This window comes from Drosophila mauritiana, chromosome 3L, assembly GCF_004382145.1.
Source record: "Drosophila mauritiana strain mau12 chromosome 3L, ASM438214v1, whole genome shotgun sequence".
Lineage (NCBI taxonomy): Eukaryota > Metazoa > Arthropoda > Insecta > Diptera > Drosophilidae > Drosophila > Drosophila mauritiana.
In genome coordinates this window covers 15441887-15469741 of record NC_046669.1, presented here as the reverse complement: position 1 = coordinate 15469741, position 27855 = coordinate 15441887, and the positions used below count along the sequence as shown (strand labels likewise).

At 36.9% G+C, this 27855-nt stretch overlaps 3 protein-coding genes across 34 annotated transcripts in view; all 3 read left to right on the top strand.

Annotated features, from left to right (window-relative positions):
• Positions 1-15252, top strand: part of LOC117140423 (glutamate-gated chloride channel) — a 50100-nt gene extending 34848 nt beyond the window's left edge. For 10 of the 30 annotated variants that reach the window (XM_033303317.1, XM_033303308.1, XM_033303322.1 and 7 more), the window contains 6 exons: positions 576-728; positions 3756-3970; positions 5608-5658; positions 7397-7993; positions 11487-11597; positions 11998-15252. In XM_033303317.1, the coding sequence (XP_033159208.1) occupies positions 576-728; positions 3756-3970; positions 5608-5658; positions 7397-7993; positions 11487-11597; positions 11998-12144 (1274 nt within the window). In that variant the 3' untranslated portion in view covers positions 12145-15252. The other 20 variants (XM_033303327.1, XM_033303335.1, XM_033303334.1 and 17 more) reach the window with 14 other exon arrangements.
• A 4536-nt stretch (positions 15253-19788) lies between these two features.
• On the top strand, positions 19789-25835 carry LOC117141290. 3 transcript variants are annotated; one of them, XM_033304666.1, is made up of 5 exons: positions 19790-20278; positions 22563-22957; positions 23651-23810; positions 23992-24137; positions 24853-25835. In XM_033304666.1, the coding sequence occupies exons 2-5, from the start codon at positions 22607-22609 to the stop codon at positions 25765-25767; spliced, it is 1572 nt and encodes a 523-aa protein (XP_033160557.1). In that variant the 5' UTR covers positions 19790-20278; positions 22563-22606; the 3' UTR covers positions 25768-25835. The 3 variants fall into 3 exon arrangements, with proteins under 3 accessions (XP_033160560.1, XP_033160557.1, XP_033160559.1); XM_033304669.1 differs by lacking the exon at positions 23992-24137 and having other exon boundaries at positions 19789-20278; positions 24853-24981; XM_033304668.1 differs by lacking the exons at positions 19790-20278; positions 22563-22957; positions 23992-24137 and having other exon boundaries at positions 23664-23810.
• Positions 25836-26159: 324 nt separating this feature from the next.
• On the top strand, positions 26160-27659 carry LOC117141364 (zinc finger protein 706-like). The gene is made up of 3 exons (XM_033304770.1): positions 26160-26326; positions 26649-26798; positions 27285-27659. The coding sequence occupies exons 2-3, from the start codon at positions 26655-26657 to the stop codon at positions 27372-27374; spliced, it is 234 nt and encodes a 77-aa protein (XP_033160661.1). The 5' UTR covers positions 26160-26326; positions 26649-26654; the 3' UTR covers positions 27375-27659.
• Positions 27660-27855: the final 196 nt, after the last annotated feature.

The following is a 27855-nucleotide window of genomic DNA, read 5'->3' as shown; positions in this document are numbered from 1 at the left end:
GAAATTAACCGAACCAAAAATCAATTTTGTACGCCATCGAGAATTGATTTTCTTTCCGCCTTTCGTAGCATTTGCCTTTTTCGATTGCCCTTCTGTAATGTAATTTGTACATTTTATGATTTCTAATTGTCACTTTTCCATTTCATTTCAATGCGGCCAACGTAGTAGTAATATATATTTGAAATACAGTGCCCACTCAAAGTATGCCCTCACCAAAAAGATCCTAGATTATAAGGTTTGCTGCATGGGTTCTGTTCCTTGAATGAGAGCCATCCCACCCGAAAAATCTGGAAAGCATTACCCAAATTACCGAACCACAAGCTTAGTTCACTTTCAACTTTACATATTTGTTTCCGTCTGAAAGTATGAGTATAGTTTAGCCAAAGTAAGCCAAAAAAAAAGAAAAATCGGGAAAAGTACAGGCTAGTGTAAGGTCCTTTGCGGAGTATAGTTCTAACAATCAGGCCTCTCTATCTATATATCTTACTATCTCTCTCTGTCTGTCTCTGTGTGTGTGCGTGTGTTAACCCTTGGCCGAATTTGCATAATGCATAATTCCGGCCTTGTTTCTTAAGGTAATTACAGTTGCCTACAGGTCGAGTTGACATTTACCCGTGATCGTGCGTATTATTTTACAACCGTTTTCATACCTGGCATTATATTGGTCACCTCGTCGTTTATCACATTTTGGCTGGAATGGAATGCAGTCCCAGCCCGGGTTATGATCGGTACGTAAAAAATAAAAAAAATGAATAAAATCAAATTGAAAACTTTCGAAAGAAGTTCCAAGTTCTCAATAAAGCAAACAGAAAAACCCAACAAAAATCGAAGTCTTCCAAACCAATGAAAAAACAGTCCAAATCACATTCTAGTCCTTAACGAAACGTAGCAGTCCAGTAAGTTTTAGTCCAAATTTAAGCGCAACCACGAGACAATTGGCCAAATCTCAATGATAATTTAGAAGTTTGTTAGCTTAGAACAGCTTAGGAACATTTAACTCATTAAAAGTTCAAGTTTAGCTAGCCGCTCGATTTAAATGGATTCCTTTTTTCATTTCGATCCATTACTTGGACTGATTTTACCAATGTTGATTTTCTCATTTTGTATTTTCTACTTCCTGCACTCGTATTTGGTAAACTCCTTTGAGTCCTTGTGCATTGCATGTCTTCTTAACTTAAACTAGGCAATTTTTGGCTTTTTTACTTTGAGAAGCTTTGGTAAAACCATATACGAAAATCAACTGAAGCATACATAAATCATGCTTAAACAAATGACTATTCCAATTCATGTTCAATTAGATACATACATTTGAATAGAAAATGTACCACTACTCCAAATAACAAACACAATAATGGTTTTAAAAACCAAAAATAAAATAAATAAAATATATAAAAAGTTTCAAAATTATAAAAAATATTTATTATAAACAGTAAAACTTATTAGTTATAACAAAACGGAATATAAGTGATAAAAATACGTATTATCGTGGTTTTGAGAGCAGGGAATAATATTTTCCATAGCTCACTACTAGTATTTTGTTCTCAACTGGTCACAAAGTGAGGCAAGGATAATGCGATTACTATGTCCTAACCCTGTCCAAATGTGGGCAAGGGAAACCGAAATGAAAATAATGAGAGCGGCAAAGGGAATGTCAGCCGAAACATCAGGATCCTACGTCGTTGGCAGCTGCAACGGGACAGGAGACACAGAAACACGGACACGGCCGTATCCTGGCATTTTACACGGCTTGTGGCACACTCCACATCCCTGGGATCATGATGATGATGACGTGGAGCGGTGGTCACATCATACACGATGATTTATGCATAAGCCATATGGCCAGCATGGACTAGGCAAATAGAACAGAAAGCGCTCTGTGCGTGAAATGCAAAAACTACAAAGTTACGGACTTGACTTTAAAATATAGTAAAATATATATACTAAAGCCATGAAAATCAAGTTTAAAGTACGAATCTATATTGGAAATTACTTTCTATAAAACCATTTGGATGACTTAGATATATCTATATGCATTAATAATGAATTTAATATCCTAACTTCTTTGATTCTAAAACTATTCATGTGTGTGAAAGTCCTAAGTTTATAACCAGAAAATTGCATTCAATTTCAATATAAAGCTATATAGTCTTTAAATTGCTGCAATGAGTTTTGAACAATTTTCCAGTAATAATGCACTTGAATCGTTCGATGACAAAACGACGACATGGCACTCAAATAGCATTGTGAAAATCGAAGATGGGGAAGGATAATTCCATTTCTGGCCGTCATTGTCTGCGCAGGGCAAACACAATCAAACGACATTCCAATGACAAAAGGAAACTAAATAAATAAATAGTCAGAAAACGGCGAAATGGCTGCAAGGCAAGCGATGCCGTTTTGTTAGTCAAAGTGCTGACATAGCATGCATTTTACAGCAGCTCCTTCTTAGCATGGCAGCATCCTTTTTGCCTCATTTGTGACCCGCTCGCAGCTCGAGCTTTTCCTCGAAGCATTTGCAGTTGAGTGCAGCGTTGAGATTTCCCTCCGATATATATATATTTTTTGATTTTTTGGTAAGAGCAGGGTGGATAGCAGAACGCTGGCAAATTGAAAATCGATGTGGTTCGTGGATGCAGCGATGCGAATGCAGCAAGAGCTCCTTGCAACATGCCAAACTAGTTGGAGAATTGTTGACGCAACTAATTAGGCAACCAAGATGGATAATGTTGCATATCCAGCTGCAATTGGCCGATAGCATTTTAATGTCGCGCGGTCGTGAGCTGAATAATTAATATTAAATGCTCCAGCATTACCTCCGATTAATTTTATTATTTGCGCTAATGCTAAGGACAATGGGGAAAATTGATTAACGAAGCAAAGAACTTAGTGACTTGCAGCACAATGCTGTGTTAATGGATTTACATCATTTAACACATGACTTTGATTTATAACGCTTAATGCGTAATCAAATATTATTTATTGCTCATTAGCCTTTAGGCTTATTACAACGAAATAATTATTATAAATTAACCTATTAACTTTATTAATCACAATCATCAATTATAAAGTTCAAAAATGTGAATTAATTGATTTCCATTACGCAAGTTATGGCATACAAATATTGTAATCATTTGATTAGTTTTGTTTCTATATTTTTAAAATATAATTATATAAAATATAAATAAATAAATAAATAAACTAATTAAATATTACAAATACACAAATGCATTCTAGATAAAAGCGTTTATTAAACAAATAAACGATCCTAAGATACTAAATCATGTAGAACAATACTCTGAAATATTAACATTGATAAAACTTCAAAAACCTTTTACAGCATTACATTTTCGCATATATTAGAACAACTGCTCCTTATCAAATAAGTAGAATTGATAACTTTTCTTTAGCTTCTGCACAGTTTATAAATCACAAATAAAAGCAAACTGATAAACCGAACACCATGTGATATGATAACTACCCCTTTACTCTCCGTAAACCAGACTTAAAACTAAAAACTTTTGTACATATGCCAAAACCAATTAAACAACTCAATTAATTGCCACATAAAATATATTCTACATACTACATCCCTTCGTCCTTGACACTCGTTTGTACCCAGCCCCAAAAGTATGCAATGCTTTTCTAATTACGTGTCAAACGGCTAATACAACTTTCTCTACAATTACCATCCACAATCGGCAACTTTCAACGACTCGAAACAACTTGGAACAACTTTTGACAACCGGAATGTGAAGGCGTGACAACAATGCTGAATTTCTTCACTACCTCGAACGGTTTCCGGAGCACTCTGCCGGTTGTTTCTAATCTGACGGCGATGAACGTGTGGGACGGCGTTTGCATGTGCTTCATCTACGCATCCTTGCTGGAATTCGTCTGCGTCAATTATGTGGGGCGAAAGCGACCCCTGCACAACGTCGTCTATCGGCCCGGCGAGAATCCCGTAACACAGGTAAATTAAATAATCATTTAATCCGATTCACACCAGGCAGCCCCGACCCAAAGAAAAAAGCTAATTTCGTATGCATTTTGAAAGCAATTAAATATGAATTTTACATGAGCGTGCAAAGCCAACAAAAAATCGTATCTACATATATATTATATGTATAAATAAAACCAAGCAAATGATATAAAAAAAAGAAAACACACAGCGAACACAACTACCAACATTCGTACTATATATAAGTTATTCAAGTTATTTGTTCTTCCTTTGTTTAAGAAGCCAGCAACACCTGAGCCCAACTCATGAAAACAAACAGAAAATATATATATATATAAAACTCAGACGAAAACAATTCGATATCCTCCATTGTGTTGCGTCCCCCTCTTTCTCTCTCTGTCTCGCTCTATATCCGTCTATATCTCTTCTTTCCTCTATATCTGCGTACACCCAATTTTGATCACCTAACCGTGTACTGTCCAGTCTTATTTAATGGTCCTTAGTTAATAGAACCATTGCCATATCTACATAATCAACAACCAGATGCTCGCTATAAAAACTCACTTTGTGTTAATCCCGAAACTTAGCATTTTGTATAACAACCTTTTGAAACTATAGTAAACGTAACTTTGTGTGCCCTAAAAAAATAACGAAATAACTCAAATTAACATTTGATTTTTGTCCACACACTTCTGATTTGAATTTGTTTTTTGTCCTATATGAAGATACTGTCGATGTATGTGTATTTATTGTGCCGATGCTCAGTTGTATTATTTGTTTGCATTTTATTAATCCAACGAAGTGACATTTAACCCGAGAAATGCCCACAGACCATTCTTCCTCTTTGATAGAAATCTAAACATTCATCTTCTGTTATGATTCGATTATTTTCTAAATGTTGTATTATACAATCGTTCGTAAGGAAAACAATGCGTTTTATTCATCGCCAATTAGTTTAAAAATAACTTAACAAAACCCAACCATAAAATGAATAATAATACAAAAAATTGAAGTGTTTTACATGCCGTAGGTGGGTATGTTATTTATGTTTTCATTGTTTTCTAACGCAAATGAAACAACAAAAACTAAAATTGATTATACAAAATAAAACCAATAAAATATGCATTTTGTTTTTACGTAGGCACTTTTCGATTTAAGATCAAATCGTTTAACAATGCACGTTAAGCATTTTTGTTTGATGTGATTTACGAATATGTAATCCTATTTATGGAAATTCATTTAAGTGGCATGATATCTAAAGCGATTAAAAACTAAAATCATTTTGAAGAGCTCATGAATCAACAAAGCTGTTGATGCCACTTAAATAAATGCCACATTCTAGACCCATGCATCATACAATTACCCCATTTTTATCGAAGAGAGTCGAAAGACAAAAAGCGTAAACGACAAAAAAACAATCGAACATTGTTCCCAATTTTAGTGATACGCAACTATTCGAAACTATAACCTCCAGCCAAATTAAACTTACTCTCAATAAATAAATTAGCAGCTAAGTGAGAACTGAGCAAGCGATAGCAAACAGAAAACCAGAAACCAGAAAACCAAAACTTAGCCCAACCAAAATGACAACCAAATCAAACTTAAAGTGTGTTTTGAGTATGAACATTGTTTTGTGTACATTTTTGCAGCGTCTTCCAGCAGTACTAAGCAGGATCGGAGTAATTCTTGCAAGTCCTTTGGTAAGCTATCAACCACAACTCATGCACCACCCCCGCCCCGCCCCCTGAGAAAACAGAAAACTTTAACCAAACCATTTAGCGGCAAACGGCAGCAAGCCAAAAAATAAAACCAACTTAACACACACACACAATCCAAGTAAAACACACACCCACACTGGTACACCCACCGAAAAAAGTCCTTTTTCCCCCTCTCCTGGCCAAAAAAAACAGCGAAAAGTAAACCTAAGAAAAAATGGCATGCGAATTTCGCTTTGATGAAATGCATTGAAAAAGTTTTGTTTCGATTTTGGTTTTTGTGTTTCCCAAAAACAAAAAAAGTGTTTAATTTGATTTTCGAGCCAGAACGGAAAACCAATGAAAATAACAATAACTATAATTCAAATTTAAATAATTACCTAGTAGATTCGCACTCGCTTTCAATGTATATAACTTCATATTTATTACGACGATTATTTTCATAATTTAATTATTTTAATTCGTTTTAAATCATAAACAAACTCGTTATGTACTTATACACCTAACAGCCAATCGTGCGTATACTTGATATGCGTGGCTTAATTGTTTTTGAAGAATCTATTTCCACACGACCAACAGCAGAAACGACAACAACAACCACCACAAATAAATACTCATGATGAAAAATAAAAAAGAAAATTATATCTATATCAATAAAACACACTTTAAGGTCACTTACAATTGGGAAAAATGTTACGAAAGCAAATTGTAACAAAAAAGCGAAAAAAAATGATTACCAATTATGGAAAAAAATTCTTTCTCCTTTTTACATATATGACAAAATTATATCGAAAGAGCTATAAATCAATTCTGTTATTTGCCCCTGATTTACATTTTAATTTTTGTATATGAAATTTGCCGTGAAAAATATACATTTAAATTAAGTTCTTTATTGATTTTCTGACACGCCCTATACCACTAAAAAATAAACAAATATTTCTTTGGCTTACTAAAATAAAAATATGGCGATATATATTGTGCCGGAAATGTTGGCCACTATTATTTATGGTACTAAAAAGTAGTAGCTGAAGCATTTTTGTTCTTTGGCTATTTTCTGTTGTCAGTGTTTGCTTGAAAGCTTTTTGTTTAGGCGCTTAGTTTAGTGCATTTTGTGCATTTGAATGTTTTTCAATAGCTATTAAAACACTACATACGATACACCAAAAACATCGAATATGTAAAGCTTGGAACCAAGAAGCTAAAAATCGTATAAAAAATGGATTATATCTGTTTATTTTTCATAGTACCCGCCTACATTTACATAAATTAAAAACAAGGTTCCAGAAACTATATTGAAAACTAAGCCAAGTTTTAAAGTGAGAGCTCGCTTTACAAAACTCCAAAGATATTCTGCTTGAATCTAACAGCTACAATAAAAGAAACAAGAGTCCATTAACTACTGGAATGATTTAACCAACTTAACTTACCATTTCACTACAACTGCTTAATTCAAAGTAACCTCTCCTGAAAATGCCCATCAATTAACACAATTACTTTTGTGGCCTTCGATTATCCTGGCTAAAACCACCTGTGTGTCTCTCTCCGAAAATTGTCTTTCTCTTTCCCGCGTTCAAAAACCAAACACTATAATGAAACCAATGCTACAACCAATCCAGAACAAATAAAAAAACAAAACGAGACAAAAAACTATCCCCATTCAACCAACCTGCTCTGTAGGTAATAATCGAACGCGAATTTCATGCCGCTTTTGTCCTCCGAAAAGGCAAGCGCCGCTGCCACGCCGGCCATGTCGATGATGGGCGGTGCCACGCCCATGTCCAGTGGCACCCCGGCCGCCTCCTCCTCGGTGGCCACGCCCGGCACCCCAAGGACCACCGATCCGGAGGAGTTCTTCGGCGGCGGCATGCGTTGGCAGGAGGCCCATGGCGGAATCATTGGAGCTGCTGTCCAGAATTTGCGGGCACGTTCGATAAAACGTAAGGCGGCCAGAAGTCCATCCACTTCCATATCGCCGCATCCCAGTGGACGACCCACTGAGCATATCTACGAAGAGCCCGGTGGATCCACATCCGGTGTCACAAGTACCAAAGTGAAGTTCAAGGACGAGCTGAAGGAGGAGCAAACGGAGGAGCCAGAGTCCAGCGCCAAACTACGCCGATCGGTGGCCACCAGCACACCGGCTTTGGTTGTAAGGATCGAGGCTGAGACCGATCCGGAGGCGGAAGCCAAGCCCATCCAGGATATGGAAATGACAGAACGTCAGTTGTCCTTGCCGCTGAAACCGCCGCGTCGCAAGGCATCACGCTCCAATTCACCAGCCTCGGTTTACGGCGATGCATTCGAGAATGTGGAAGCTACAGTGAGTAAAGGACGCACCAGAATACCACAATCGCTCCCGAGACTAACCGAAAAATATCCACAAAAAAATCTTAACAAACATTCGTTCTTGTTGTTGCTTGCACAACCGACTAATAACTATAACTAACCAGAATGAAAAAAAAAACCGAGCCAAAGCAAAACGTCAGCAAGAGGAAAGTTTGGCCAAACTTGATTGCCTGCGGTTATTTTGATTGCCATTTGCCCAAAAAAAAAAACACCCACTAAATGCACCCAAACACCACCAAACACGCACACTCAAAGTTGGATTTTTCCCCGAACTTGCGATTGAACTTTAAATGAAAAACTAACAATGACTAACAAGAGTAAACTGCATTAGACATGAGGTACTGGCAGCCAAAGGAAGCAGAAAGGTTAAGCAATTAGGGCTAAAAGCCAGGCAGGGTTGTCTTTTACCAAATCAAATGCAAGCAATGAAGATGTTTTCTCAACTAATTACCCTTCACCTAAGCGATTTAGTCATTAGGACTTTGAGTGCTTTCATTGGCTTAAAGGCTTAGTGGCTTGATTTAAATTCAAACATATTTGAATAAGTATTAATATCTAAACTTAATTTTATAAAGGAAATTTAGAATAAGTGGGATATATATATTTAAAAATTTCTAGAATATATACATCTAAATTCAAACTTTGGTAGCACGAAAGCGGTAGATATATATTTTTTTGATACCATGGTGGAACATCTCGAACACTTGAATCCGACTTTTTGTCCTTTAGATTTGCAACCGATATCCAGGGCATAAATCACTAAGACTTCCCCCAAAAGTCCCCAAGTAAATCAAACTTATCGGAATGGAAGTGGAGAAACCGCCATCAAGATAGAAATGCAAAGCCAAATAAAACCAACTAAAGTGGGCGTGATGAAATACCCTTCTGCCGAAAAGCAAAACTATTTTATGGGAAATTGTGAAACGCTGACGACGACTTCCGACAGTAGCAGAACACCAGGATACGCAGCCCAGGCAGAAGTTGCAACCGGGCCAGTGAAAAGCCAGGAAAAGGCGGAAAACCCGTCGACAACAACAAGGTGGCTGGGAAAATGTTCTCCACCATTAGCATGTAAATTAAAAATGGTGTACGCGTTTAAATTGGCGCCCAGGCAGGTGGACAGCGGGCTGACTGGGCCGCAACAGGACAACATAATTATTCATGAGCGCCCCAAAGTGGAAAATGCCGTAATGAGCCCGAGAGCGGCGGAAAAACCAACGACACGGGAGTGCAAAACAACCAAATGGCAGCCAAGGATGCGGTCGAGCCGGCTCCAAAGAAAACAGAACCGAACCGAAACGCAAATGAAAATGAAAATGAAAACGAAAATAAAAATCGTCGGTACATGCATCATAATTGTCGAAAATTTTCTGAAAAGGATTTTCCATCGAAAAAGTTCGAGCCTGGCAGCACATTTTCCGCCCTCCTTTTTGGAGTCTTATGCAAATACGAAAAGTGTGGGGAGTTGAAAAAATTCACGAGGAAAGCTACTTTCGCTTCACACTTTGAACCCAATGATAATTGCACTGGGCACATAAATCTTCACTTGTCATACATTTTTCAAGTATTGTGTTAATAAAATTAAATTGCTGTTGAAGCATCTTGGGAACCACTTAACGTTAAATTTACGAGGGCTGTTATTGCTTAAGAAATCTCGGACTATTTTTCCATATTTTAAAGATAGATTTTAAATAGGTTTTTCGGATAATGATGTGCGATCTTTAAGCAACTCATTAACCTTGAATAGATTTTTAAAATATTTATTTTAAGCAATCCTTTGCACTCCCAATCGTCTACTGATCATTAAAAATGCCTTGTTGATTTTAAAGAAACTAACGAGCAGCAAAGTTCTGGCACAGCCACCGTGTTTAATTTAGGTCAGCCACGTTATCCGGCTCTCTGGCTGCTTAAACACACCCGCATAATACATCTTCCCTAAGTAACTGTTTCCTCCCCGCCCACTTTTCCACTTTCCCATTTTCCCCAGACTTTTCCATTTTCGCAACCCCACCGGCCACCTTTGCCGGCATTTGTGCACTCGGCAAATGGCCGCCAGCTGCTGGCAAACAAAGACAAGTCAGCCAAACAACCAACCACCCACCCAACCCCCAATCCCCAGGAAAATCCTCTGATTTTTCCCCGGGTTTTTGGATGCAACTTGGGCAGTACGTGCCACTGTAGCTGCAATAAATTGTAGCATACTTGTGAGCGGACGCAGTTAATTTCTTAGCCTGCCACCTACGACCCATTGGACAATTTATATACCGCTCGCAATTTTTGATGTTAATTAAGCCGGCAATTTTCATGAAACAGTGCAGGAACTGAACAGTAGTTATGCAATTAAATACGAGTATCTACACAGTAAAATATAGTTGTTACACAACATTAGTTAATTTTTCTCTGTGTGCTTGTTTAGTAAACAGCCTGTATAAAGTAAAGTACCTGTTTTTAAACCAACACCTCTGCTATCGTATTATCCAATAAAGAGCACGCTTTAATCCACACAATAAAATGCACAAAACTCAACAGAATTTTACCTAAACTAACCTTGTATGTGTTCATAATCGATCATTAAATACATTCGAGCCAAATAAACATTCCACATCACACTAAACCCACAAAAAAAAAAACAAGATTACAGTATAAACCTAAAACTAACAACATTTTTTAAGCGTTCAATATTACATTAAGTGTTATTTAAATTTGAATTTTCATCGCATTTGTGCCCCTTTTAATTTCAACCTGCCCCAAAATGAAAACACAGCAAAATTCTCATGCCATTCTCATATCAATCAAAATATACAAAAATCTATTCAAACTGCTATAGCTTAAACAGAAATAACAAATAAATAAAATACTGTACGTGCAAAATACAATTAGAACATTTTGAGAAAAATTCAATAAATATAATTAAATGCGCTGTGGTTATAAATAGAAAAACCGTGTATTAAAATTGAATTTGGTCTCTTTTGCTTTTTCAACTGCTGCCACTGACTTAAATACAATACAAATAATAAATTAAATAAAAAAAGCCCGTAAGTATGCTGACCTACTAATAATAATTATTTTTTTAAATAATTTCTGTAGTTAAATTTGTAAAAGCATTCCAAGCGCTTTCGTAATAAATTTCGTAGTGTTAAATTTCGATTTTTGTGCCACATGTCAAATAAACTTTAATAAATCAAATATTTTTCTACCTTTTTTCATATATTTTTAACATACTTATACGCTTTTTGCTGGGTTTTTGCAAAAACGAAATGCAAACAACCAAAATATAACCAAACTGCAACCGCCAAACCAATTTTACGTTTTTTTTTCGTATGCGTATGTGTGTGTATGTATGTGTAAATAACTCCTTTTTCAACACTTGTATTTGACTTGTAAAATTGCCAACTTGTTTGCCAACCACCACCATGGTCCAATCAAAATTAACAAATAAGTTTTTTAAATTTACCGCCGTCTATCAGGGCGAAAAGCGTCAAAACGCCGGGGCACCGAACGAAATTGTGGCATGCACCACCTGCGGCGGCAGCAACAGTCCGTGCACCCATTCGGCGAATAATGGATGTGCCACGGAGGTGAGAATATATACTTATACATTTATATAACTGAATCTGAAAATAAGTTTCGTCAAAAAAAAATACAATTTAATCCAACTTAAAACAACTTAGTATAATCCTAAAGCTCATTTAAATAACCACAAATGATAATAATTTATTAGGAGTTCTAAATTTAATGTTTATGAAATTAAAATGCAATTATTTAACTTTTTTAATTTGAAATTTGCATTAGGAATAAAGTTTCAAGTCAGGGAAATATTCAAGCTTAATATAAGTAGGCAACTATAATATAATTTTGTCAATTGCAATTAAATACTACAAAATTTATTGTTTAAGTGAGATGTATTCTTAGAAAAGAAACTTATTTTCAGAGTCTGAATATAAAACATATATTCACTATTTTCCATTTTGTTCACAGACCTGCTTCGTTCAAGTGCGGAAAAAGGAGCCACCGCATCCGATTCGAGTGGCCAAGACGATCGATGTCATCGCTAGAATTACATTTCCAACTGCTTATGCCATTTTTCTGATATTCTTCTTTGTACACTATAAAGGATTTTCGTAAAATTAAGCAAAAACACTACAAGTAAAGCATAAACATAAATATATAGATAATTGAACACGCTAAATTGCCGAAGCAAAGCCAGCAAACCCGTAATGTAATTTGTAGAGAAACATGCAGACCGACATGAGAACTCGTTTGCTAAATTCTAGGGCCTTGCAAAGTCATCTAATTTTAATGGAACAAAGGGAAACACAAAGTACATCTAATTATTCATTAACGATTATTTAAATGGCAACAACATGACAAAACCAGTGATAAAAACGTCAAAATGAAAACATTAGTTTAAACTGAGTTGTTAATGGGGAAAAAATGAATGAATAAGTTGTTAATAATTAATATTTACGAAAGTTAAATTTATGCAAATGAGCAAACATACGAATGAAACATTTTCGACTGCCTTTTTTAAAAATAGTAGAAACAAACCAAAAAAGCAACAAAAAAAAAAACTTTAAATTAAATTTGCAAATTTTTGCATATGCTCGAAAATGCATTAGTTAATTATACCAACCAAAGAAACAATGTCTAGCAATTGTAATATATAATATTTAAACAATTTAATAAGCAAACAAATTAATGCTGAAAGTACCAAAAAAGAACACGATCCAAGAAGATAAAAAGACCTAGCCTATAACTATGAAATATGAAACGCAAACCAAACAGCTTTAAGGCTTTACCTATTTGAGTAGTCGAAATGATGCAAACCTGTTTATACACACATATACATAGATGTTATATATTTACAAACAGCTCTAGTCGAATATTATGAAATTAAAACCCAGTTTTGTTCAATTCAATTCGATGAGTTGAAATGCCTCCCCATATGTCAAAGATTATGAAACAGAACACACACAAATTGTTACTCATCTCACACAGATTTTTACGTTACGCTTTATTGTATATACTATTGATTTAATGTTTATTTAAATTCTGTTTATTTTTTTCAATAAATGTTCGATTTATAAAACAGCCTTGATTTTAACGCATCGCATAAATTCACGGAAATGAAACCGCCGCAAAGTAGACCACAATTAAAGCTTTCCTAAACTAAGATTCGGGTGAAATAAAATAAAATCGTATGAAATAAACTCATTTTATAATTATAGAAGGTAACAATGAAGAATAGTTTACACAAAACAAATTTGTACACCTTCTGAGATTCATTCATTTCATTTGATCCATCAACGCCTTTTTAAGTAGCAGCAGGAATTGCCTAAAAACTTTTATTAAAATACATATCAAAGCTCATAGAAGAAACATAAACGAAGCTAACTAAAATATTTACAAAAAAATATATGACACGAATCTTTATGAAACTCTCATAAGTAGCTATGAAGCATATGCCAACCCAACTATAAACTCACAAAACTAACAACACCCAAGTATTTTAGATAAAATGTATGTCCACAAATGCTGGCAAGCTTTGTTGGTCAATTAAGAAACAAATACAAAACCCAAAAAAGCACGATCTAATTCAAAAACAAAAAAACTTAAAACCTAAACCAAATTTAAACCTTGTGATAATGAACACAAACAAAAATCCTAAATTTAAAAACGAACCTTTGCATACGAAGTTTTATTGCAATTAATTGAGAGCAGGTTATTGAGGGCCACGGTTACCAATTGTTTAAATAATATTACCTATATAGAACACAATATGCGTATACACGAAATGCTTTTTGCAAATAAATACATTTATGAATTTAGAGATTTGTAGATTTTTGGGAAATTTTCTTTTCGCCATTTTGCAAGCTCTTCGCAGTTAATTCTCATTTAGCAAAAAAGAAATATATATAACTAAATAGCAATTACGAGAAGGAAAACCCAAAGACAAGGACAATCTTTTTGCAATTTACAAAAACGAAAAAGTTAATCTGAGTAAAAGGAAATGCTAGGTCATCTTTCAAACAAGCAATGCCGATTAATTCAGAATCCTTTTTGTATAATTAGCTGCTTATATAGAACACAAAAAAAAACTGAACTCCAAATTCATCGCGTCCAATGACAAATGTTTTTGTTGCGCAAATATAGTCAAGGGTATGAAATGTGAGTGGAATTTGCTGAATATGTGGCCAATATAAGGAATGTACAAATTAAATACGATAAAGATGGACCCCAAGAAACTATATTCGATTCGTTCTTTGAACAGCTTAACCATGTAACTTCGTTAAATGTTAGTTAGCAATCGATTTGAGTGAAGGTGCCTTCTTTGAGAGAATTAAAAACTTATTGATTGCTTAGATGGTTTCAGGCGAAACACAGTTTTTGTTTTTATGGATGGAAACCCGACGTATGTATGTATGTGCTCTATAAGGATTTCTGTTTGGGATTGTTTTTAACTCCTCACAAGCGAAACTGCTGATAAAATGAAGTAGAAGCTAATCCAAAGACCAGTAACATTACAAAAATGTATTTAAATAAAAATCAAAGCAAAGCCATAAAAGTTCACACTTAAAAAAGCATTAATGAAATTAGCAAACAAGAAAATTATTAAAAAAAAGAGATTTCAATCTGTTACATTTGATCAAAAAAACACTTTTTAAATTGTCATTACTCCAAAGCTTTATAATTTCTAAATGCTATGAACGAAATGTAAATACTAATGTATCAAGACAGTTAGCAGTTAATTCATTTTATCGAATAACTTTAAACTAATTTCTTTATAAACAATATTTGCTAAATCCATGACAGTCCAACTGAACTGTTTGCTAGAGATTTGTTAAAAAATTATATATCTGAAATACGTTTAGAAAAAGAAAAAAAAAACAAGTTAAGCCATTGGGACAATTTGTGTTGTCCAATTTATTTCACATACGAGTAGATTTCTTAAAGATCAATTACAAAAAAACCGAAGTCCCCACAATGCTACCAAACGTAATAATTATAATAACAACTTTTTTATAATGCACAATATTGAGCATAATAAAACCGATTTATTAACAATGCATTCCCAAAACGAACATCATGTAAATACACCAAGTACATAAAACAAGTGAAAAACTAGTTATAAACGAGTAAATATTTGAAAAAAACGATAATTTGGAAAACAACAAACCAGAAAACTAATAAACAAAGCAGCTTCGCATTAATAAAGATCGTCTCAATCAGAAAACGAAAACAATTATTAAATAAAATTGAAATAATCAGACTTTTTATTGGGTTGCAAAAGTTGTAATTGGGTAAAAGACTTTGAAAATATTATAGAAAATAATATAACAGAATTAAATGAATAGTATGATTTTGTTTAGGAGTATGTTTTATCTTATATATTATATATTATATTTAATTTCTTATATTATATATAGATTATTTCCAGTTGACTTCTGTTAAATGGAAATTGGCTGTTGCCACAACAAATAATTCATCAAATAAGTTCCATCTATAATCGTATAAATATGATTTTAGATTGTCATCTCTTCCACCTTATAGAGTGGATATATCTCAAACAACAACAAGGCATAAATTTGAAAAAAAAAGGCGCGCTGCGTTTTCAGGTCAATGCACACGAGCCACAAATGCAGTCGCAGTTGCCGTTAAGACTACCCCTAAAATCGAGCACCACACGTTGGAAACAACCTGCCCATCGAATGACAACTGAATGCGCTGGGGCTGCAACTGTCCCTGCACTGAGAAAAAATATTCAAACTGGATTTATACCAGGACAGAATACAAAAAATTAAAAATGGTTCTTAACACTTTCGGATATACAAAGAATTTAATTATTAATAAAATATTATGAATGTATTTGTGTGCAGGTGAATAGTGGTTATCACAAATATCGCGAGTTAGGAATTTTTAAAATTTTAAATTCATATTTTAATCTTTACATTAACTATGCTTTAGATAAATATAAAACTTGCTGAAAACTGAGTCAAACTTTACTTACGAGGATTGCTTTGATTACCAGTCGTGACATGATAAGTTACATCCTTATATTTCTTATCTATTTGTACCTTCGAATTTCTCCCAGTGTATTTATCGGATCTGACTGGTTGGCAGATCTCAGAGCCCGCCCTTGCCAGATAAACCAGCAAACAGGTTCGGCCAAAAGGTTCCAACTCGGAACCGGCGAACGAGGACAAGTGTTTTGACCCGCGCAACAGCTTCCTTCCGCCCCGTTCGAATTGCAACTGTCTGTGCACTTTAAAATATAATATATAAAATATATTTAAATAAATTTCATATATTTCTTTATTACAAGTTCTTTCTATGCCTGTGTGGTAAATACTCGAATACTCATTAAATCATGATTCTGGATATATGATATATATTGTAATTATTGTTGGGAATGTTTGATAACATAATTTCCAGTGTATCCGTTTGAGTTCAACTGGGATCGGGGATGCCTCGCTTCGCTGACTTGTGCACCTGCAACAGCAGCCGGCGATGATGGCACGCGGTAAAGGTAAAAGTAGAGGCCGAGGTAAGAGCAAGGGTATAGGACACAACCCCTGGGGATGGGGCCAAGTTCTACCTGGATGCAGTTGGCCGTTTGTCGTCTGCCGGTTGCCACTTGTAATTATTTTGTGCCTCTGCAAGTAAGTGGCCAAAAGAAGGTAACAATCTCCCCTCTTTGGGACTCGATGCCAACGAATTATATTCGTTTCGCTGGCGGTAAAATACGTTACAATTTGTGGAGGGTGTGGATTCGATCGAACACATGTGAATTGATCTTAGGAAATATTTATGTCAGGGTCAGTCTTTCGAGGAGAACATGTGCGAGTTAGGCCATGACAACTAGCAGAATGGTAGAAAACAGCTGATGCTGCTTACATAAATTATATGATGGATTGTTTGGTTCTTATAATCCCCTATGAAAAGTGGCTAAAAAGTAGGTACCATTTTCTTCTCATTTTAAAAACATATTATCAATTGATGTACTTATAAAATATAGAGTTATATGCTTATGCTGTCATATATTGTTATACTGAAATATAAGTTCTTAATAACCATTCAGGATAGCTTATGGTTCTTTTAAGGACACCCTTTATGGAACTGAATGCCCACTGACAACTGACCCTGTATGGCTGACCTGCAATCTCTGTTCAACAATCAACAATAAAACTCAATCATTGCTTGAGCACTGAACTCGACTACAATGAACTTGGGTGCCGAGTGGCTTGTACACCCCATTAGGAAATTTCCATATATGCGACACATGCAACGCCAGACAGCACAACACCAACCCCCCCCCACGCAAATAACCCCCCTTTTTGGGCGCCCCCATGCCCCGCTGGCACGTGGCGCCAGGCAATTGCATGCAGGACTAACTAACACTCCGAATGGACAGAAAGGACTTGCCAAATTAGGGAGCAAAGGCGACGGGGGCGTGGCAATTAGTCGCTTCAGGTGGCCAAGAAAAATCCAAATAAAAATTAATAACCACCAGGAAATGTTCCCACACTAAAAGAGAAAAGTGCTGGAATAGTAAAAATAATGCCCCGGAGAGCTGCTGGTGCCATTATAAGGATATTACGAGCCCTATGTGTTTGTTTATGCCATGAAGTAGCTGAACCGCATCGAAAAAGTTAGCCACCCCGGAAAGTAACCCCTAGTCGCAGAGTTAGTACAGCCTGACCCGCTCCACGTCCAAATCAATCATTTACATAATCGCTATAGCCACATTTGCTTTTCGAAATTTCACGCGTTTTTTCCTTGGAAATGAACAGGTTGCGTGGTTTTAATTGTTTCTATATTCCCCCTTTGATCCTAACCACCCTCTCCCTCCCCCCTTTCAAATGCAATTGCCTGAGCATTACGGAGCAAAGTTGTAATGACTTGCAAGGTGGGCCAATTTGTCATATTACACAGATAAGTTGGCACCTGCCATCAACTTCGCTGGAGGTGGTTCCACACTTTCTCTGGAACTATAATTTCAGCTTGTATCCAATCGATTCCTAATGAGCTTGAACATTATTGAATATTTGTATTGCCCAATCCTAACGAGTCCAATGGAAATTATTGGTTGGCTACGCAAAGCAGTTGGAGCCAGGGTAAATATACACCAAGTTCATGCTCGATCGATCGGATTGAGTGTAATGCATTTCAAAGAAATATTGAGTCTCGCAATTTGAAAGGATTTTTTCTTATAAAGACCCTATATGGTACTATATTTTAATGGCTATTATATTCTCAACCCAATAAGTAATCATATTGTAAATAATATGCAGTTCTTGCATTTGCCTTATGGGAAATATAATATTAAAGTCAACTATTTCATTTGTAATTACATAAAACAATAGAAAAACACGATCATTTAAATAAAATCTATATAATTTTTATAATCTATTTAATTTATCTATATGGTAGTATAATCTCCAATAAAAGGATTACTAGCGAACTATTTCCAAAAGCTTGGCTTTTACTTTCTCATTCATAAAGATACAAAAGCCAGCGTTTAGAACCATTAGCACTACTTCTTAGATAGCATTGTTCAACCCCTTCCAAATTTGATTCCATATATTATTACTCCCTCTGCCCACCTAAGTTTTTTGATCCTGACCGAAAAAAGTCTGTTAGCAACAAATGTACAACCAAAGGAATACAGGAAAAAAATGGAATCGAAAAGCAAATGCTACCCATTAACAATAAAATACACAGCGAAAAAACAGTGGGGGTGGCAAATAGGCTGGTCGAAGAGTGGGCGAAATGGTTTGGGGGGATAAAAACAAGGCAGAAATTCGTTTTTTATGTACCGCGAGTTTTTTATAGTTCGTTGTTGCTGCTGTTGTTGGTGGCACGTTATCAACAATCTCGTTTTACCAAATAACGCAAAGTGCGCGTCATGGCATTGGTACACTGAAAAAAACATTGCTTTATTGTACTTAGCATAGGCCATTCGTAAAATCCACAGCTAATACTAATAATAACACTGCGATTTAATATTACTAAATGTTACAACGGATTTTTTATAGTGTGTATTTAAAATATTTTTGAATTAATAATTAGATTTACAATATCAAAGTACCAAAGATGTGCATTTAAAATTAAAATAAAAAAATATCTGAAAAATGCTGTGCTATAAAAGACTGAAGATTCACAGAATCACGAAAGAAAACTAAGTTTCCCTATTTTTTTAACAGTCATAGAAGGGTGAGCAGTGTTAAGATCACAATGGCAGGAAATATTTTTCCCAGTGCTGGTGCTGATGGTGGTTCCTAGTGTTTCCTGGTGTTTCCTGGTGTTGGTGGTGCTGTTGGCGGGCAGCACACGCTATAGTTCGCTCATGGAATAGCTGAAACTGCATTAAAGAGCGGAGGGAGTGGTCGTGGTAGATGGTTCATGGTAGTGGTAGATGGTAATGGCAGTGGTATTGGTATTGGTCGTGGCCGAAAGAGAGTAGTTCTAGAAGGCTAGGGCTAGTGGAAATTGGTAGGAACACGCCGACGTATATATCGTGGTATATTTTTTTACTCAGTTTCGGTGGTGGCTGGTGGTTGGCCAAAAGACGGTGGCAGGATGACGATGATGATGATGACGACAGCAGGGGCAGGGAACCTACCCTCGGATCGGGCGCTCTCTCTCTTTCCTGCCCCTGCCCTTCCCGCAACGCCAGGTGTGTCGGTGTGCGTTCCTGCGAGCTGCTCGCACCGTTTTTGCTTTAAAGTTTTGTGTGGTAGCAAATAAAATTTTAGTTAGTCACTTGCCGTCGTCAAGGATACGCCGTTCAGTTATTTGTTGTGCAACGTTGTTCCTGGCAACCACGAGTCGTCGGCCAGCAAGGACCTGTGCCGCTTCGGAACGAAAGGCTTTCAGTGCCAGGCTCGAATCGAGTGCTAGCGACAGGGACAGCAACATTAGCACCTGTCTAGATCTAGAAACCTTTTTATATACTCGTTTATTATCCGGCCGGTAGGCGGCAGCGCTGCCAACTGCGCAGTCGACGTCGACGTCGCTGCCTAGCTCACCTTACATAGCCGCAAATTCAAATTTGAACTTCAGTCAAGTGTCAAAGCTCAAAGGATTAGCATGTCCTTGCAGCTGCAGCATGTGTGAACCAGTGAAGACCACTGCAAAATACAATCTTCAGAAAATAACTCACTAGCTTGCCAAAAAGTGAAAAAAACACGGTCAGAAACCGAAAAGGAGCAACCTGAAAAGTGCTGACAACTAACAGATTTGGAGAAACTATCTAAAGGTAAGCGATCTCAGGTGATCTTCGAAAAGAAACTGGCGATCCAGAGCTCTAGTTCTTCAATTTGCTGACTTTGAGTCTTGGCACTGGGAGAATTCACAGTTGACTTTATTACTCTGTGGTTCTGCGGGTGCCAAAACTTAAAAACCGGCTTTATACAACGATTTCTAAACAATTACAATTTAAACAATACAAAATTAGTAGAGCGTTCTTAGGTTAGTAAATGGAGTAGCCTGAGTACATGGATATACATAGGTGGATGAATTGTTTAAATCTACAGGGAAGTAACAACCCCTAAAACGATCTAAGAAATTGATTAATAAATTAATACTAATAAAATTTGGAGAAACCCCACTTTACTTGTTTTTTCATTTAAGACTTCTTCTAGGTCAATCTTAACCAATGAAAAAGTTTTCATTAAGCTTTAGAAACAATCAAAAACACCTATATATACTATTCTTCCTATGTTCAGTAACAGATCGAGGAAAATAGAAGTCAAATTTGTTTAAATATTTAATTGAAAAGTAGTTTCCCTAAGCCTAAAATAAGTTTTTCTTATCCAAGCTTGGACAATACATTATCAAATCACAGCCATCGCTATATTACTCATACGCCACCAGTACCTACCCCATTGAACTGCCAACGTCACGACTGCGTTGGTTCCTCTACTTTCATTTTAGAATCCAATGCGCAGTACCCAAACAAAATTAATTTCCATCCAACACGCAACACGGATTTCAGGGGAGCAATTAATTGGGGCCGGGCTAACATTGTTAAAGACTTAAAAATATATTAAACTAAAAGCCCAGAGTGAGACACAATCGCTGGCTAAACTTTAGAGACATTGAACTTTCGGGGGGGTCAAAAGTATTTCTTAACTTGGCCAACTGCCCTCTCATAAATGTATTATGAGGGGAGGCAGTCAGCCCTCCCCCTTTAAAACAATTAAGTGCAATGCAAAGGGCGTGTCAGAGTTCAGTAATTGACCTCACCAATGGAAATTTACATTTGAACTTATCTTGATTGGAAATTACATTTTTAAATGTACACTGTACATGTCCAGGTGTCCAGCGTAATCAAAGGCAGCCCCCGCTCAAGGATATCCAGCGGCAGGACTACTGGCCCAGGTGGAAATCCTTTTGCAAATTGCTTCACTCATAACTCATTTCTCTAATAGAACCGGGGGCGTGGCCCATCGCCAAAGGCACCTGTCCAGAGAGCAAATAAATATTTGATGAGGGAATTCTGAAAACTTCTGTAAATTCCATTTCAATTGTAGTTTTCAGCACAAATAAGGTCCTTGGGGTGCACCTCAGTTGTTGTTCTCGAAATAATCTCTGAAATTGAATTAATTGGTGAGCAGTTGAAATCAATTTCAGAAATTTTAATCTCGAAAGCATAAGAGATCTTAATACTACTGAGTGCAGTTGGAATGGAATTCGGAAACATATATATAACAAAATACGTCATTATATATCATTAAAATATCGTTTTAACCCTTTGCATTGCAAGGACTATTCTGTATTCTCGATCTCGCGTAAAAACCAAGCAATTTGAGCACTTATATTTTAGTAAATTGGTACCCAAAAATATTTCAGCACACTAACCGCCGCCAATCTATATAATTTGAGCTCCTTCGCTGCATTTTCCGGCGGCATAAATTAGCATTAATTCATAAGTCAGTAGTCAGGCCACCAATTGCAATCCAAAAAAAAAAAAAAAGAGAAAATGAAGCAGAAAGGAAAATGTTTTTCGGCTGGAAAAACGAATTTGCATACAAACTGCAATGTTCGTACAACGCCCCCCGAACAAAAAATTATGTGTGGGGGCCCAAAGGGGCCGTGAACTGGGGAATAGGGGCCTAGTAGGCCTCGTAGGATTCCGATGGCTTGACTTGGTCTGGGGGGAGTGGGAAATGGTGGATTGGATGGGATGGGGATTGGTGCGACAGCCTAAACGCCGGCAATGTTCCTGAATAATGGGCCACCGGCGCCAACTGACGTTGGTAGGCAATTTTCTAGGAATCTAGATGGGGTTGCGTCGTGTATCTATGGTGAGGTGCAACTCTATACATATGTGTATGTATGTGTACTATATGTGCCATATAGGTGCACATGTTGTGCGGCAAAGGGATACTGCATAATTTATTTAATCGCGGGCAACAAATCTAAATTGATCGTTAGGCGTAGGCGAACGAACGGCCAGCTGAACCAACAAAATGTCTAACAAGGATATTGCATGTTCTCTATATGTATTAAACAATTTTTCCACCGCTTTTCCATTGCAGTGCCAATTAGCCAGAGAGGTTTTTCAAAAGGCGAGCCAAGGAATATGGCGCCGCAACAACAGAACTCCACATTCATCGATGATAATCTGGACAGCTGTCCATCGCTATTGAATCTACCCGAAAGTCCCATTCTTCCGCCGCGACGATGTCAAAATCAAGACACCAACAACAATAATAATAATAAGCAGGCTGCATTCGAGGAGCGTTTGGTGGATGAACCGCCATCGGTGGGGGAGCCACCATTAGCACCACCCATACCTCTGGCCATACCCATGGCACCAGCACCACCACATCGGCAAGCATGCAAAAATAAACACGGCAGGGAAAACGGAAACGCTGGCCAGGCCAGTCGTCGCCACCGTTCCATTTCCCTCTATGGCGTTAATAGCACTGTGGTAAGTGCCTCCTGCTCCTCTTGCTCCTTTGGCCACTCACCACCCCACTCCAGTCCCCGCCCCTGATTTTCGGTTGCGCCAGCTTTTCCACTGAAATCAAACAAATCATCTAATTGGGTGGGCAGGCACTGGCGGTAGTCATATGCTTATGTGGATAGGCTTATACTTACATATAGGGGTATGGGAAACTTCGATAGTGCGTCTGTTACTCAAGAAATTGATTGCAACCTTGCGTTTTCGTAAGAATCGAAAGCAGAAACTTAATTCTTTAGACATTATCTAATGGTTCTGGTAATGGGCTTGGAACTCAAAAGGGAATCGTTTATTGAACAGGAAGACATTGAATGGGCTTGCTTATAAATAAATAAGATACAAATTACATTTATTAGTAGTAATATATATAGAGCTAAAACCAAATTATTATCAAATGTGCACTATTCCCTGTGACCTTTGAAATCTATCCAGTATACTCTATATAGATACCAATACAGTTGATACCACTATTAGGAATATTATTCTTTATGGGCTTACCTTAAATTTTTATTTCCTTACTATTTGAACAAAAAACGAATTCTTTGAAAATTTCCCTTGCTTCTAAATCTACTTATACCCCACACTACAATCCATTACTAAAAGCCTGACAACCCTGTTAATCGATCCACGTACTTCCCTGTTCTTCTGGCAACCCTTCAGGAGCAAGGCCACAAGGAAATCCCCATCTGGATGGACGACGGAGAGGCTCGTTACGTATCCGGAGTGACGAACAAGACGACGTGCGATGACATAATCAAGGCGCTGATTGATGACGAACTGCGAAACGGCGATGGATTCTACTGCGGCAATAATCGGAAAGGTAGGTTAATAATAATAATTCCCAGCCGATCCTGTCGTGACTGCTACTTTTTTTTCATACATCACAATTTGGCTTTTTATTTATTTATGCTCCTTATTTACAATTTCTTTTATTTTCTCTCATTTTGCGTTTCGTTCCGTTTCATTCAATTTTCCCGTTTTCCGCACGTTGGAAAAACAAGATGGCGGCCAGAGGAAAACGGCAGCAGCATCGCGTGACTACAGCGATTACATTATAACGGAAAGTTGGGGCGGAATAGAGCGGTGCTATGATGGCAACATGGCCATTTTGCCCGTTTGGCGCGCTTGGAGCCGTGTACACAATGAGGTAATGGCAACGGTCGGTGGACCAGGGGAATCCCACCTGGCGTGCAGAAAAAAAGGAACAAAATAAAACAGAAACACCAGCGAACTGGGCCCGAAAGCACGAAAAAAAAAACGAAAAGTCTACAGTGATTGCATAATAAGCGCTTTTTCCTGGCGCCACACGCAAGCCAAGAAATGTGAAATTCATGTCGTTCTCGAAAACCCACTCCATACGTTCTCTATATTCCCCTTTCAAAGTCACACCCGCGCCTAATATATATATACATATCTATGTATATACATGTACCACTCGCATTTGACTTATGCTTTGGCTTTTCGTATTTATTTGTTTATGACGCACAGAGTGAAATCAATTTGCTTATTGATTTTTATATCAAAGTTCATGTTTTCGTTTTGGTCTAATTATGTTGTAAATGTTTTATGACCCGGACTATTAACAATGGGAATAATGTTAGTCGAGGAAAAGGAACTCCTAATTGTTATTTGATGATCTTATCCAGTTAATGGATGGAAAGAGTTAAGAACAAGCGCAAAGGAGGTTTTATTGTTAGAGCTTTATTAATGACAATATAATCTAAGTGAGATATTTAGTTTTACCTGGTTTTGTAGAAATAAATACAGAGTAAATTTGTTACTTTAATAAGAAGAAGTACAGTTTGAGTAGTTTGAGTACATCAATTCATTAATAAATAATTATTTCTACTCTTACTTTACAGCTCCGCATCTCCTTAAAACACCGTGATAGCTTCAGAGATCCCCTTGCCATGCAATTAGTGCCCCATTCTCAACCAGCCACGGGATTTTCGATGTACAAGTGGCTCAAGAAGCTACTGCATCTGAAAAAGGGTAAGAAGACGCCACCAAAACCGACAAAAACGCCTCCGAAAGTGCCTAACAAATTGAAGGAGAAGAGAGTGCACGGCCAAAAGCAAACGATGCCCAATGATTTGGTGCTGGTTATAATGCCAGACCAACTGTATAGGGGTACCGAAAGCACTGCCAAATCAAAACTTTATAAGCTGGCCGAGAATCGCATCAGCAAGCAGCGTCGTCAAAGAAGAAGTCGTCACGAGATAACCAAAGCCTCGGTTGAAACATTCAGAACAGCGATTCCCAGCGAATGCAATAACAATAACTACAATGTTAATAACTGCATAAGGAGGCGAAAGGATAAGCCCTTGCGAAATAGTGTACGATATAAGTTGGCATCTCTTCACGCCGATATGAATGTTCGCTATGAAAAGGAACACGCTCTAACACGTCAGCTATCGGAAATGTGCCGACTGTACCGGTTGCAGAACGAACGGTACAAGGGACCGGAAATGGAGCTATCGGTCGGGCAGTTGCAACAAAATATCGAAGCCTATGCCGAGGACATCATTAAAACTGAACACGAGCTTCTCGAATTGAAAAATGAAATCAAACACGATATATCGCTGATTAATAACTTAAAACGTCTGACCTTGGAGGAATCGGAGGCAGATGCCGCCTGTAAAAGAGGAGCAGCAAAAGTAACACATCCCTCACAGGAAAATGAAAATACCCCTCAAGTTGCTAAAAATATGCAGGAAATGCAGTTTGTTGATAATATTTACGAGTTTTGCGATAATAATGCTAGTATGCTGGTGTAATTGCAATTATTTGTAACTTGTTAAGTTTTCTACCAAAATAAATATACATTTTGTATAAGCAATTTAAATTACGAATTTTAATGGTTGTGGTTTTTGAAAGACTTATTAAGAATTAATGATTTCAAATCACTTAATTATAAAAGTTTTAAATTATTTTTAAATGGTAATTTATTTTTAGGGAACTTACTCATTGAACTATCTCTTTTACTACAGATTTTAAAGAGAAGTTTCCTAAACGTTCAATAACTATAGGAATAATCTTAATATTAGATTATTCTTAAAAATTAAAACTTTTAAAATGCCAGTTTTTTAAGGGGTTTGAGTCAGGGTAAGTGTCAATCAAAGACTCAAACCCACATATGTTTCTCGACGAACATTTTGGATACATTTGCACTCTGGTCCCATTCAATCCTGCCAGAAAACAAAACCCATCAAATTAAAGTATTTTAAGACAAGTTGTCAATAATTTCGGGTAACAAAGCACTTTCTTTACAAATCTAATTCGAAGGTGCATCACCTGCATTTAGAACAGCCACACAAATTTAATCAGCTTAATTAGGTAAGTTGAAATGTGTTCGCAGAACGTGGTCGCAATCCACATTTTCAGTAGTGGTGGTGATTTGTTGTTGCAGTACAGTAACGCAACAGATTTGATTAAAACATTATTAATATCTTATCGAAAGAGGTGCACAGATCGAGCAAAATCCTCTCTTGTGACTGGTAATTCTAGCTATTACGTTTAAGTGGGTGGGGATAAAAAGTGAAAGCCGCTGCGCTTCTGCCGCCTTTGTTGCAAATCCCGTTTGGGCCACATATGATTAATGACCTTTTGGCAATCCACTCGTACTAACCCTTCTATTTGCATTTGAATTTGCATGCAGCAAGCAATGGCACGTGGACACCAGAAGATCCAGTCGCAGGCGAAGGCCTCCGAGAAGCAGGCCAAACTGAAGAAGCAACAAGGACACAGCGCCAACGACCAGAAGAAGGCGGCCCAGAAGGCACTTGTCTATGTGTGCGCCGTTTGCAAGGTGAGCCAGCTACAGTGGAGCCTGTGTAAAGCGAACAAACTAGAGCTTGAAAATGCCCATTGCATTTCATCCAAAAGGTTTACTTCTGTATGATGAAGTTCAATACAATAGATCAAAAGTAGTGTTCCTCTCTTAAATTCAATGAACTTTCAAAATCAGAAACACTTTTACTTGTAATATTGTTATAACACTAGTTTCCGCTTTTACCAATGTTTGTGAGTGTATAACTTCCTACTTTATTAACATTAACTACTTTTAGTTTTCACCTAAATAAGATCAATTAATTTAGTTCAATATTTACCAGTGTGAAATGAATCTGTTTGTCCGACGTCATATTAAATTAAGTGCTGACCAAGCACTGCTGATGATAACACATTGATATATGATCACCGTTTCTCAAGTTTCATTATTTGCACCCCTACTTCCTCTATGTATGTAGATAACAATTTGGATTGAAAACCTAATCGAATTCCTTCTCCATTTCAGTCGCAAATGCCCGATCCCAAGACGTATAAACAGCACTTCGAGAACAAGCATCCCAAGAACGACATGCCGGAGGAGCTGAAGGAGGTCTGATGATCATTTTACTTCAAGCTGAACGAGATGGACGAGTTGCCTACCAGTACGAAACATTTGCAACAATAACTTTGCATCAGCCCTAAGAAGAAAGCCCACAATCGAGCCGAAGCCAAGAGGATGGATAATAGTCGTAATAATAATATACAAATGCCAGTTTTTTCGTATACACACTGCTGATTTTTGGTTTTGTTTTATACATTGAAATTAACACAGTATGCGATTGTTCGATGTGTGGCTAAATCAATACAAAGACACCTACCTACCTTACAAAATGAATAGAAATTGTTTAATTTTGATATTTATTGCCCCTAAAACACAGGAATATATCTAAAAACACCATAAATACTCTGAGCTCCGTTTTGGATTTTGTTTACACGTGAAAGTTTTATACGAATTATGCCAGAAATGAAAGAAAATAAATCTTTTTGTACTATACCTAAATTATGTAATTGACAATTTATAAATAAAAATGTTAAAA